General features: G+C 36.4%; 1 protein-coding gene across 8 annotated transcripts in view; it reads left to right on the top strand.

Moving 5' to 3' along the window:
- Positions 1-15138, top strand: part of RALYL (RALY RNA binding protein like) — a 712252-nt gene that overhangs the window by 659831 nt on the left and 37283 nt on the right. For 7 of the 8 annotated variants that reach the window (XM_086695612.1, XM_086695606.1, XM_086695607.1 and 4 more), the window contains one exon: positions 14665-14837. In XM_086695612.1, the coding sequence (XP_086551738.1) occupies positions 14665-14837 (173 nt within the window). Of the gene's footprint in view, positions 1-14664; positions 14925-15138 lie in introns of those variants that run through there. The other variant, XM_025922551.2, reaches the window with a different exon arrangement.

Here is a 15138-nt window from a genome sequence, read left to right as displayed (position 1 = left end):
AGTGACTGAGCCTTCTCCTTTATAGAATGAAGATAATAATCCCCACCTCACTTTGTGAGAAACAAATAAAATATCACATGTAACTTATATGGCACAGTAATTAGCACAGAGTAAAGGCTCAGTAATTAGAGCTGTTTGGCATTGGTACTAACACAAGCATATAACTGCAAAGAACATTTCCTGCTGTTTTCACGCAACCCATTTTTTTAAAAACATGAGCCATATACCTAGCATGTGGCAGATTCTCACCAATGTGAATGTGAAAAAATAGATAATACAGAATTGTTTTTATTAAAAATTTCTATTATCAGCATATTTTCTACTATAAAAAGATATGGGCAAAAGATTTGAGTGAACATTTTTCTAAAGAAGACAGGGGTGCCTGGGTGGCGCAGTCGGTTAAGCGTCCGACTTCAGCCAGGTCACGATCTCGCGGTCCGTGAGTTCGAGCCCCGCGTCGGGCTCTGGGCTGATGGCTCGGAGCCTGGAGCCTGTTTCCGATTCTGTGTCTCCCTCTCTCTCTGCCCCTCCCCCGTTCATGCTCTGTCTCTCTCTGTCCCAAAAATAAATAAACGTTGAAAAAAAAAATTTAAAAAAAAGAAGACAAACAGATGGCCATCAGGTGCATGAAAAGATGCTCAGCATCACTAATCACCAGGGAAATGCAAACCGAGACCACAAAGTAATATTACATCACACTTGTTAGAATGACTAGTATCAAAAAGGCAAGAAACAACAAGTGCTGGTGAGGATGTGGAGAAAACGGAACCCTTGTGCACCATGGGTAGGATTGTAACTTTCCACTATGGAAAACAGTATGGAGGGTCCTCAAAAGATAAAAAATAGAACTTCCATATTATCCAGTAATCACACTACTGAGCATTTATTTGAAAAAAAAACAAAACAAACAAACAAACACTGCCTACAGTTCTTAATAGAGAAATTTAGATTTTAGGAAGTTTTTTTATATACTGTGTATGGCAGTAATGTAAAGTGTTTCTGTGACTGAACTATCCTGTGATGTTGCCTAAATCAATATTTCCCTTTGAGGAACTTTTGTGAAATTCGTTATTATGTAAAACAACCCTTACAGCAAAGGACTTTGATAACCAATTTGCACTTCAGTTTAAAGGATTATGGAGAACTCATTTAAATATAAATCACCTCAAAGAGAAAAATGTGATCCTTATTCTATCATATTATACCTTCCAGTTTCCTGCAATGAATAATACCTTTCACTTATCTTCTTGGGAGATCATCTATAAATGTAACGCCAAATTCAAAGCTTGCATTTTCTTTTCATGAGAGGCTGTCACCTTATTTTTGTACGTGTTTAAACTTTCCCAGTCATGAGACATTTATTTTTAAAATGATAGGCTTAGTCTTTTGATATTTATGTCTTTCTTACTTTAACATGTTAGGAAGAAAATGGAATTATTTAATTTGTAATTTCATTCACTTAGCAATTGTCTCCTGAACAGCATTTGTATTTAATGGAGATAAGGTGATTACTTTCTATATTTTCTTTATGAAAAGAAAAGTCTTTCCTTGTAAGGAAAGACTCAAGATTAGATTATAGAAAGTGGCAAGAAATATGATAAAATTCTTAAAAAATACTCCATATCTCCTTACTAAATTTAAGGGAGCACTCATTTTAATGCTTACTCTGTTGCAAACTAATTATCTGCTGGCTAACTAACATTTACTCTTCATTATTACTCTTTCATACATCTCCCATTCCCAGTCTTAGTTATTTGATAATGAAAGTATCCAGCATAGGGGCGCCTGGGTGGCTCAGTCAGTTAAACATTCCACTTGGGCTCAGGGCATGATCTTGCAGTTCATGGTTCGAGCCCCGCATTGGGCTCTGTGCTGACCGCTCAGAGCCTGGAGCCTGCTTCAGATTCTGTCTCCCTCACTCTCTACCCCTACCCCGCTCGTGCTTTGTCTCTCTCTCTCAAAGATAAAAAATAAATATTACCCAAAACTTTTGAAGAAGAAAAAAAGAAAGTTTCCAGCATAAAATACTGACAGGAAATGGAAGATCATGAACCAAAGATGGGGAAAACCACGCTAAATGGAGATTGTACAGTATTCGAGTCATAGTATCATTTTTTTTCTTCTTTGTTTGTAGTGAATTTCTAAGCTATGAGGAATAATTGTAATGAAGTACCATTACTTGATTTTGTATTCTATATCCTGACTAGTAGATATTTGTATAGCATCCTGTCTCTTTCTTTGATATTGTAAGCCTCCTGAGCACATGGTCCTGTCTTCTCTTCCTTTTCTCTTTCCAACATGTAGTATGTACCAGGCACAACCTGGCAAGTCATTTAACTTCTCTAGGTCTCAACCCCTCAGATGTAAACTAGAGGAATGATTATGACCTCAAACATAAATCCCAACTTTTAAGCTACAAATAGTATGAATCCATAATGCATATGTTATTCTTTTCTATTGAATAATTCAATTAACATAACTTTGGAATGTAGTGACTATGTAGATTATTGAAAACAACAAATAACACATATCAATTTAACCTACAACTGTGCCTCATTCCTAGATGACTCTTTTAAAAGAGCCACATATAAATGGCCACATATGAATGGCACAATTTATATGTGGTTTGCACAGTGATGTTAAATGACCAAAAGGGATAAAAGAAGCAAGAAGGAAAACTAGAGACTGGATATCTATAATGGGCACAATTAATCCACAGGTACCTATATGTAAAAAAAAAAAAAAAATCAAACTTCAGGTATAAAGTCTCTGATGTGAAAAGGCAAATAGACATTATTTAATTCAGCTTTATTCTCAGTGGTATGCCTGATACATGGCCAGCCAGTGTGCTGGGACAATTCCAATGATAATAGCCAGAGTTTGACCTAAGCATTGGAGAGGCCACAAACCAGGTCCCACAGGAAAATTCATCCTGCCCAGATGTTTGGTAAAAGGAACAGAATTTTTAAAAATAAATTAATATCCAAGGGGCTCCTGGGTGGCTCAGTCTGTTAAGCATCCCACTCTTGATCTCCACTCAAGTCATGATCTCACAGTTAGTGAGTTCAGGCCCCACATCGGCTCCACGTGAGTGGTGCAGAGCCCGATTGGGATTCTCTCTCTACTCTCTCTCTCTCTGCCCCTCCTCCCTCCCTCCCTTCCTCTCTCTCTCCAAATAAATAAATAAACATTTAGAAATAAATTAATTATTAATTAATATCCAAGAATTATAATATTACAAATAAATATAAAAATATATAACTGCTTTTGAAAAGTTAGTATCTTCCAATACTGCTGTCAGTTTACACGTGGCATACTCTTTTCAGTAAGCTAGTATTTTTATTTAGCCAGTTCACACATTAATGTCATTTACTTGGACCCTAGTGATAGTAGCGTCTCAGACTCCTACGGTCAGTTCTTCTTCTACTGCACCAAACCAAAAGGTCTTTTGCTCTCATTTGGTCTGGTTATCTGTTTTACGCCCCCTGAAACCAAGTTTAGTGTCCAACCCACTGTGAATGTAACAGCCAATTAAATATTTTAAAAGAGCTATAATTTTCTCACTCCCAACCTTTGAACGGAGAGTCAACATAATTGGCCCATAGATGTGCCACTTAGGTGCATTCAAACTTTTGTCGTGGCATCTTTGAGCCCTTCTTTTCCCTAGACAGATGTCAGTAATTTTTTCATCTGCTACCCGTGTAATTTGGTTTTGCATCTGGCACCATTGTCGTCTCTCTTGTCTGGTCATTGCATGGTTTGTCAACCCCAGACTGAGGTACTCGGAATGGAAAACGTTGCTCCAGTTATGATGTGACTGCTGCCGCCTGTAACGTGACTGCTATTTCTGTTCTGAATACCTTACTGCTAGCATTTACACACTGGATTAAACCGGTGATGTCTCTGGTCACAGATATTGAATTAAATACATGAATGGAGCTCTGTTCTCTCCTAAAACTGCATTAAAATGGTAGGATTCTTAAAAAATCTCTAGAAGAGTTAGCAATGTTAAAAATCTGTAAAAATTTTTTTAAAAATTTTAAAACCTCTAGGCATAAAGAGAATGGGAACAAAATTTTAGAAACTGGACAACAGATGGAGAAGGTACCTGAGTTAGGATACATACCCTAGAAATCTAAGTCTAATTTTAACCACAGAAATCCCAAAAGGCTGAAAATCAAAGACATCATGTTCCTCTAGAAAAGGAGGTATATACATGGCTGCAAGTCTGTTAAGGAATCAGATTTCTGTATTCCCAACTGTCTCTGACCCACTAGAAATCTGGAGACGTTACCTATAGAATAGCTAAAAAGCAGATCCCAAAGCTGGTAAACAACAAATTTGAGTGCAGTTGAAGACAAGGAGAGAAGTGAAAGTTTACACAACTACTGTAGAAATTCCAAGCATTCTACCCCCTCAGCTGCCAGACTATTGGCAAGACACCAGAAGTTTTAATTAGGGAGATGAGCATCCTAAAAAGAAAGATTCTTTTTCAACATATGAAATTTATTGTCAAATTGGTTTCCGTACAACACCCAGTGCTCATCCCAAAAGGCGCCCTCCTCAATACCCATCACCCACCCACCTCTCCCTCCCACCCCCCATCAACCCTCAGTTTGTTCTCAGTTTTTAAGAGTCTCTTATGCTTTGGCTCTCTCCCACTCTAACCCCTTTTTTTCTTTTTTTGTCCTTCCCCTCCCCCATGGGTTTCTGTCAAGTTTCTCAGGATCCACATAAGAGTGAAAACATATGGTATCTGTCTTTCTCTGTATGGCTTATTTCATTTAGCATAACACTCTCCAGTTCCATCCACATTGCTACAAAGGGCCATATTTCATTCTTTCTCATTGCCACGTAGTACTCCATTGTACCCCAATATTTATAGCAGCACTCTCAACAATAGCCAAATTATGGAAAGAGCCTAAATGTCCATCAACTGATGAATGGAAAAAGAAAGATTTAAAGATGCTAGCATAGGCGTCACACAAGAAAATGGTCAACCACATCACCCTACAAAAACAATATCCTTTTGCTTACAAAGCTGCCCCTTGATATTTTACTACCTCACTGTTCAATGAATGGACAAGCATCACCCAATAATTGCAAACACTTACCATGAAAAGGAGATATAAAAAAAAGGAGAAAAAAAGAAAACTTGGATGAAACATTGTGCAGAAGAAAGAATAAAACTTTAAAAGAAAAAGTTAAAAAAAACTGATTAACATACTCAGAAAGAATGGGAAAATATTGCATTCATGAAATAAGAATATGAAACTAAAAATGAGTATTCAGAAGACAGATAAAAGAGCTTTTAGAAATTAACATGTGATAGCACAAATAATTCAGTATTGGAAGAAAAAATTGAAGAAGAAAATAGATATGGAAAATAGGAGGGGAAGGATATGAAATTTACTGTATGAATATCTGAATAATAAGGTTACAGAAAGAAAGAGGGGAGATCATCAAAAAAATTTTTAGAAAAAAACCTGAAGGGAACATGTGGGTGGGTCAGTCGGTTCAGCATCTGACTGGCTCAGGTCATGATCTCATGGTTTGTGGGTTCGAGCCCCGCGTCGGGCTCTGTGCTGACAGCTCAGAGCCTGGAGCCTGCTTCAGATTCTGTGTCTCCCTCTCTCTGCCCCTCTCCCCCACTTGTGCTCTGTCTCTCAAAAATAAATAAATGTAAAAAAAATTTTTTTAAGAAAAACCTGAAGAACGTTAATCAGTTTGAAAGAACCCACTGAATGCCTGAAACAATGCACGAAAAAAGATGCACATCAAAGCATCTCATTGTGATATTTCAGAGCATGAGGGCAAAGAGAAGGTCCTACCATCTTCCAGAGAGACAGGAAAAGAGAGAAAACAGTTTTCATATAAAGAAACAGGAATCAGAATACCAATAGGCTTCTCAACAGCCACACTGAAAACCAGGAGGCAATGAAAACATACCCTAAAAATTCTGAGGAAAAATCATTTACAAGCTACAATTCTGTACCTAATGCCGAAACTATTAAATGTGAGGGTAAAGACATTTGCAGATATATAAATATCAAAAAATGTATCTCCAGTTCACTCTTTCCCTGAAAAGGACCGGAGGAAGTAGTTCACAAAAACCAGCAGGTAAACCAAGAAAGGAGAAACGTGGCTTTCCCAAAGCAGGGAAATCCCGAGGCAAGAGCAAGGGGAATCACAGGATGGTGGTAAAGGAGAGTCTAGCATATGAGCTGTGCAACAGACCCAGAAAGAAATCGAAATCCAAACAACTCAAAAGCTCCGGGAGAGACTTTTTCAAGATGAAATTGATAGAATGGCTAACGGGTAGGTAAGTGAATTGGTTTGAAACAAGATTTACAGGTCTAGTTAAAGTTGGCACAAATACGTATCTGTACACAGGGAACTGAATTAAACAAAACGAAATAAGATGAAAAGTTCAAGGCACTTTTTAACACCAAAGAAAATAATACTGTTCAGGAAAGAAAAATTATGTGTTATATACTAACAACTTAGCTGCACAAAGCATTTTCATACTTAAAATTAAGTAAACACAGAACATTGATCTAATCTAATTTACAGTGTAACTCCCTAGAGTGATGGGACGTAAGTGGGGATTGTATGACAGAGAATTGAGTCCTCAGCTTCCTAAGTATGATATCAATAGGTAAAGCCTAAGACTGATCAAGAGACAGCAACAGAAACACCTATTTAGAAATATGAGGGCATATATTTAAAAGAATGAGCTGAGTTGAAAGCCTTTAAAAGAGCTGAAAATGGTGAGCAGGTAGGAACAGAAGACTGCTATTTTTCATAACAAGTCTTGTGGAAATATTTAACTACAAAAATTAAGTGTTTTAAAGAAGCTAAATTTAAAGTTGTGAAAAGAAAATGACTCGTCTTTAGCAGTTGGATCAAAACCTTTCCCTTTGCTTACTGCAGAATTTCCAACGGCTATCCCTCAGGGAACTGTAAAAGAAAATTGCACTGGACACTTATTAACATGGCATAGGAAGATTTTATTCTAGACTATTGCAATAGGGGTCAAGACTAGTGCAGTAGGGGGTGGAAATTGAACGCTACTAAAACAAAAGGCAGGATAATTTTTAAACGCTGGAGTAAGCTAATGGAAAAGTATTAGAGGACATTAGTACAGAGGTTGGTTGGTATGACTGGGCCATCTGTGTTTGCTAATTGACTGTTATGGAAGATAAGCTTCTACTCTCCCACAGAGACTATCTTTCTTGATGATTACATTTCAAGGGGACGACTTCTAGGTTTTAAGAAAGACAGGCTTAGGTTGCAAAAGATTTACATCTCAAAGGGGCATAAAAAAAACTTTACAATTCCAAGTTTTCTAAAGTAAATGCTCTAAGAAAAAAGAGGTCTGGAGCCTATAGTCAGGAGGGAGCTGAGGGGTACATTAAGGTCCTTGGTAATAACTCAATCACCATCTTTCAAAATAGAAATCTTTTTCCCCACTTTCTTATCTAAATATACTCTCTGTGTCCAGTCTCTGTCACATCACCACTCTATAAGTCCTGTGAATCAAATTGCCAAATTAACATTTTCTGTTCCTTCTACAACCAGTGTTGCAAAATGTTACCTTAGCATATTTTTACCTCTTCTCTCTGTTTTGCCAGTGCTATTGCCTGTACCCAAGCCCTCATCTCTCACTTGCTCTAATGAACTCATCTTATTTTTTACCAGCTTTATTACATAGGCATAAAACTCACCCATTCCAAGAGTGTAATTCAGTGACTTCTTAGTATGTTACTGAGCAGTACAACCATCACCACAAAGCAGCTAGAACATTTGCATCCTCCAAAGCCTCACCTGGTAGCCAGTCACCCCACTTCTAGTTTGCTTCCTCCTTAATTCATCCTCCTTGTGGCAAATAGATTTACACTAGCAAGACATCTATAAGGCCCCATACTTAAGAATCAAACAGAACTAGATCCAATCCCAAAACTTACTAGTTGTGTGGTACTTGGTATTCATAAATTTTGAAATTTGTAAAATAGGAGTTGGGGTGCCTTTGTGGTTCATTCAGTTAAGCATCTGACTTCACTCAGGTCATCATCTCACGGTTTGTGAGTTCAAGCCCCACATCGGGCTCTGAGCTGAGAGCTCAGAGTCTGGAGCCTGCTTCAGATTCTGTGTCTCCCTCTCTCTCTGACCCTCCCCCGCTCGCACTCTGTCTCTCTCAAAAATAAATAAACATTAAAAAAAATTTTTTTTAATAAATAAATAAATAAAATGGGGGAAATTGGGGTGCCTGGGTGGCTCAGTTGGTTAAGCATCTGACTTCAGCTCAGGTCGTGATCTTGCAGTTTGTGAGTTTGAGTTCCATGTCCGGCTATGTGCTGACAGTTCAGAGCCTGGAGCCTGCTTCAGATTCTGTGTCTCCCTCTCTCTCTGACCCTCACCTGATCACACATACACACTCTCTCTCTCAAAAATAAATAAACATTTTTTAAAAAGTAAAATGGGGGAAATTAATATCTATTCCTTAAAATTGTGAGGTTTAAATAAACACAATGTATCTGTAATTTTAAAAATTATTTATATTGGGGGTGCCTCGGTCGCTCAGTTGGTTAAGCATCTGACTTCAGCTCAGGTCACGATCTCACAATTTGTGAGTTCAAGCCCTGTGTCAGGCTCTGTGCTGACAGCTCAGAACCTGGAGCCTGTTTCAGATTCTGTGTCTCCCTCTCTCTGTCTGCCCCTCCCCGGATTGCACTCTGTCTCTGTCTCTTTCAAACCTAAACATAATTTTTTTTTATTATTTATATTGAGTCTGTGGTGACCTTAACAATCCAGGGTACTCAATGAGAACAACTTTGAGATCATTTTCTCCAGGAATGTACTTCTGTAACTGACATTTTAGTGTGAAAGCAATTATCCTATGAAACTTTCTTTATGCTCATTTATGTCATTATTAGTAATACCATGCATAATATGTTGTATCTTTTTAAAAAGCATTTATTGAAATCTTTGAGTTAAATTCATACTATATACAGGTGTTGTAATATAGAATTTTTTTAAATACAGCTTATACTGGTATGCGAAAACAATAGTTATAGAATACTAGCTTGACTCTAATGAATAATGTGACTGTTTTATATCAACATTCTTTCCAACCATCTGCTAAGTACAATTTAGCTAGTAATTAGCTATCAATTAAGCCAGCCCATCAAAAAACTTAATTGCCAACTCAACCAATTTTCAGAGTTATATTAATGATAATAGCTATGCAGCAAACTGAATTTAATGAAAATACTTTGAATATATATCCCAACAATTCTAACTTGTTTTCTATATCATATATCGCTTATGAAATAGAAATGAGACATACCAAAAATGTTTTGAATATGAAGATTGAAATTTAATATAAATTCCTTTCTTTCGTGGCTTTTTAAAGCCTGAGGCATATTCCCATAAACAGAAGTACTTAACTAGCACTTGTACTTCTTTTCCTTTGATAACCATTATTTAGTTGGAGCATGTGCCCCTAACCAAACAGACTTCTTCATTCTTTAATTTGAAATTATCTGGTTACTGAGGAGATTCAAAGCTCTATCAAATTAGGCCTTTTTCTAGAGATATATTAGGAAATAGCCCAGGCTATGGAAACAGAAAACCTTAGGTGGGAACTCGAACACTTGCACTCATTAACTGTGTGACCACAGGCACCTTTTTTTTCTCCACCTGGAAAATGATAAAGAGGCCTACCTTGCAGGATGTCTCAAGGCCTGTGGTTAATGCATGCTGCATGGTCAGTACTTTGTAAGCACTCACTAACTTGGAGCCATAACCTTTTTTTCCTCCTGAAATCCTTATTTATGTAATATTAGAGATATCTTTTAGGCATATAGCTGCTAGATTTTTGGTTCTTAATACATTCTTTCAAAAAATATCTAAAATTCACTCTGCCCACCAAAGAAATCCTATGGCCAACCTGTCATTCAGACTTAAAGAATTCAGCAGAGACTCCAAAAGATGCCAGTGTTCCAAAGCAGCCATCCTCCCATAGGTCCTTGCACACTTCACATTTTATTTTTTCTCCTGAAGACTTATCATGTAAAAAGGAACAATCTTCTAAGAAACTCTTAGACCCCGCATTTTATTTGACTTAATGGTATGGGACTCTCATGTAAAATGTGACAAGGATGTTTCTTTTAACCTCTGTGGATTCATATTTTTACAACCATGGTGCCAAATTCAACAATCACTCTGACTCTATGAAAAGAATTTGACACCCACACATTTATTTTCATTTTTTGGTCCCATCACAATTCATGAATATATTCAGCAGATATTTCATTTGCATGTAAGGCTCTGAGTGAACCTTCAGGGCTACAAAGATGAATAAAAATGTTTCTTCCCCAAAGAACTTTAGCGGTAGAGACATAAATGGGCGTGCACACACATACATAGTACATATACGCTCAACACTCACAATAAAAAGGAAAAAGTGATAAACAGAAAAAATAATTATGTAGGTGAAGAAAATGTTATAAAGGCAGGAATAAACTAAAAAATACTCCTCATTTCTAGGAGAAATAAAGTTAGATAATTACTCATAAAAAATAGAACAAGCTGCTTTGTTTCCACTTCAACAAAATAATTACTGGATCAAAACTGCTTGTTAAACTGTGAACCAACAGTTTAATAAACAAGATGTGCTTTCATGTGCGATTTTATTCCTGGAACCTATCATTGTTTACCGATTATAACATTTCTTATGAGGTAATGACAAAAATCTATGATGACTACGTATTACTGAAGTACAGGTTGATTGTATTTCTGTTAAACTGCTATGAATTGACTGCCATTGTAATTAAAGTTTTTTTTCTCAAACCAGATAATGTCTTCCATGCATTTAGCCTTCAACTTAATTAATGGATGAATGAGGATGAGTCCTAGGTTTTTGTTTTTTTTTTTTTTTTTGCATTGAACACTATTGCCTTTGAAATTGGCTGTCAGAGGAGTTGCATGTATGTTGTATAACATACACGAAAAAGCAGAGACTAACTTAAAACATTATGTCTGTCTAAACAGAAACGAAGGGACCATGTCAAAGCCCAAATTGTCCTTGTAATGTAGATGCTTAATGGTCAATAGTAATGAATGATTTTTACATAAACTGTTTGCCTAGAGCAATAATACAGGTTCAACTCAATAACCATTTTTGAGCCTGTTACGATAACATGTTTGTGTCGCCTTTACATTTTAAAACACTCATTTGAGTATACAACAACTCTCTGAAAGATGTTATTTTCATGCTCATCTTTTAGAGAAGAAAGCTATAGTTAATAGGATTAGTAATTAACAGAATTATGGATCTTAAATTCTATATCGTTTCTAATAGCTTGTATTATCTCTTCTACACACAAGGCATTCAGTAAGGGGTACAGAGCAAATCAAACTATTTCTTGATAACTGACTTGTATTGCACTTTTCACTTTACAAAAGATTAACATCTATATTATCCCCTTTGAGTGTGACAATGACCTTTTGAGGCAATAGCTCTAGTATTAGAGAAACTTAAACACCACAGAGAGAAGGATAAGACAAGAGGAGACTAACTATAAGACAACGTTTGATTTGGGCTTTGGTTGATCAGGGAAGAAGGGATGTCATTCAGTTTAGGAAGATAAGGAGAGTCAGCATGGATTTCAAACATAACTGCAACAAATTGATACACAAAGCCAAATGAGGGCTAGGCATCTTTAAATTCTGATCCCACATGGGTTCTCTGAAAATCTTCTGTGGTTCTTTGGCCAAAAATTTTCCAGAGGGGGAAAATAAGAATATTACTTTCAACATTAAAAGCGAGGGTTTCCAGAGAACAAATACTTCTGAAAATCATTAGAGAAGAAATGTATATGTCAAGCCAAATGAATTTCCAAAATAATATTAATCCTAAGCAAAAGTACAGTTGTGTATTATGACAAAAGAATAAACATAATGACCTAAAATCCAGAAAGTCTGGCTTTAGGAAAAGTTATATGATACATTTTTCACTGTATAGGATAATAATTGTCCAATCCCAAATGCCCATTCCTCTCTCATTCCTGCAATATCAGCACCAGGTCATGACAGCAGTGGTATTTTGAACAGGTGGTAACCTAGAGTGGCAAAAAGGGAGGGGTCAAATGATAAACACAAAAATCACTCTAAGGAGAAAGGCTGAAGGATGGAAACCAGAGTTGCCAGATGCATTGTGCTGTCCGAAGGGTCAGCCATAGTAGAGGCTATCAGGTAGAGCATGGAATGTGATCAATAGCAGAGATTCAAAACGTCAGTGCTCAAACTAGTCTGCCCATCACAGTTTTTTCTACATTGGTGCTGGTCATGAATGTGTAGATATGTTAAAGGTCAAGAACTACAGAGGTCAGTGATAGGTGGAAAGAAGGTGAGATGACTAAAAACTAGCAATTTTCAGTAACAGTTAAGTTCAGCATGTGGTCTGTATCTGTGTCTCTTGCCTGATTTGCCTTCCTTTTAATCCAGAGACTTGGGTAATCTTCTCCCAATTAAACTTTTTGGTTAAGTTTTACAATAATCACTTTAAAGTCTTCATAAGACTTTCTATGCTAAAAGTGATGTAGATAAGACATCAGAGAAGAAGGAATCTAAGCTACTTGCTTTCATCAGTACACTCACATATATGAAGATAAAAAGTGTAGCTTTAAAAGCAGAATTTACATCATCACTACAGTAGTTATGCTGATCTGTGGAAAAAAGCAAAACTGACAAGTTGATAGAAAAACATCATGAAATGTATAGTCTGTGTCTATATATGGGAAGTAAATGAAGAAAAAGACCTTAGGTTTTGTCATTTTAAGTTGCCTGTAGTAATTATTTTTAGCCTTTTTGGACCTACCAGCTCTTCTCCTCCTCTGAAATGGAGCCTCAGCCCCACAAGTTTTTCAGTTATTCCTGATCTTACCAGCCCTCTTGTTCCATGCCTACTGGTGTTGTTATCCTGACACTTTCACAGTGAGGAACACACAGTCTCCTTTTTGTATGTAACAGTACACATTTATGTAGTCCTTCATAGTATGTAAAACATTTCCAAAATAGAAGCTCTGTTAATCCTCACAGCCAACCCCAGAGGTATATCAAAGCTTTTATACAGATGAGGAAAGGTTGACCTAATACATTTAAAGGACCTGACCGAGTGGCCAGGCCCAATGCACATGATTCCACTGGCAAGTAGCTAAGCTAGAACTAGAATGCTGTCCTCTGACAGCAGGACCAGAGCACAACCCTATCCTTCTGCCTTATTTTCAATACATAAACTTTATTATTTGGAGAATTAAACTGCAAAAATACATGTATTTACACAAGTAACTATTACAATTTTAAACAATTTGTAGAAGAGGATACCTGCTTATTTATACATCATTTTTATCAGTTTGTTGATTTACATGTTACTTGTATTTGAAAAGATTTGTGCTGAGTCAAAATATATGTATATCAATGCTTACTTTCTCTTTAACTCACATTTTGAAAAAGACTAGGAATGAACATCCCTCAATTTATTTGGCTCTATAAACTGTCTTTATTGCCATAAAAATATAACTATATAAGCTTAAAAGGTAGCATCTCTTAAAATTCAAATCAAATAATGGGATAATTATCTGATAAAATTACAATGATCGAAATGAGTGAAAATCACCCAGCTTTTGAGATAGCCATGTATACATGGGAATAAGTTAAGAGAAGGAGGTACAGTAACTGATCTTATTTATTCAATACCCAGTGCTTCTTGATATTTTCATAGGAGATGAAAACCAACCACTAGGGGAAATATTTATTATGTTGTCAGCATAATTCCCATCAGAGTGAATTTCTGTAAATGGAGCATGCACACCCTGGTAATTGTAGGGAATTCTGTTAATGTAGAATGTAACTTCATCTGTTGAGCACTTATTATTTGCAAATAACTCTACTAAACACTATTCCAAACCCTGGAAGTTAAGTAGTTATCCTAATTATATGGATGAAGAAACTGAGGCACAATAAAGGTTAACCACTTTGGCTTTGCATAACAAAGTTAGTAAATCTAACACCAGAAATTTATTCGTAACCACTGCAGTTAACCATATCTGCCAGACTCTAGTCTAGAATCTAGACTCTAAAATTTCAAATTATTGTTCACATAGACAAGTTGTCTGAAAGACAACACATGTGCTTTTGTACTTTTTTTTCCTTGGGGAATTTTTGTCTTTTTCAATTAAGTTTGAACTTGTCAATGAGCTTTCTTCATCTTCCCTCGTTCAGTGAACAAGTTCTATGTTTTATGTGATTTTTACCCTCTGTTTTTGTTATATTTTTTCCTCTAAGAGTATATCCCTATTAGAAAAGAATATATATAGCTGGAAAGATCCATCTATTTATGTAAATATTTATTTCTTTATATACTAGTATCATCTAGATTTCCTAATTTTTGCTAATTCCATTTAAAAGTAAACATACTTCCATGAAAATGCACACAGATTAGGCACGTAATTTACATGACTGAATAAATTCAACCAGAACATAATATGACCTTATCCTCCTCACACAGAATTTACCCTTTCATAGACTGTTTTTTCATGGTTTATCCAAATGGCTCATGAGCAACCCAAGGTAGTAGTCATTTGCTTTCTCCCCCACCAGAAGCTCAGAAGAAGCAATTGGAAGAGAGTATAGAGCTGATCCAAGATGAATGTGTGTCAGAGAATGCAGATCACTCTACAGAGGAGCCTGCTGAAGGAGGGCCAGATGCGGATGGAGAAGAGATGACTGATGGGATAGAGGAGGACTTCGATGAAGATGGGGGTCATGAGCTGGTAGGAACTAAACATTTGGTGTTCACACACTTTGGTAACAGCACCAGCATGTCAGCCACTCATTCATTCTAAAATAAGGATAAAATATCTGGGGGTTATTTATTTCTTATATGCATATATGTAAGGCAACATCACTACAGTGCTTTGCACATAATAAGTGCTCAATACATTTCTGCCAACTTAAAATATGACCAAGTAAGTTAATGGACAGTTGAAATATTATATATGAGATTAGTTATATTTGAAGTTCCAAATGAAAGGTTCTCTCTTCTGGATGCTCCATCATAAAAGGAATCTTGCA

This window comes from Puma concolor, chromosome F2 (assembly GCF_028749965.1).
Source record: "Puma concolor isolate L17-30 chromosome F2, mPumCon1.1.hap2, whole genome shotgun sequence".
In the NCBI taxonomy this organism is placed as follows: domain Eukaryota; kingdom Metazoa; phylum Chordata; class Mammalia; order Carnivora; family Felidae; genus Puma; species Puma concolor.
This window is presented reverse-complemented; position numbering and strand designations above follow the sequence as displayed.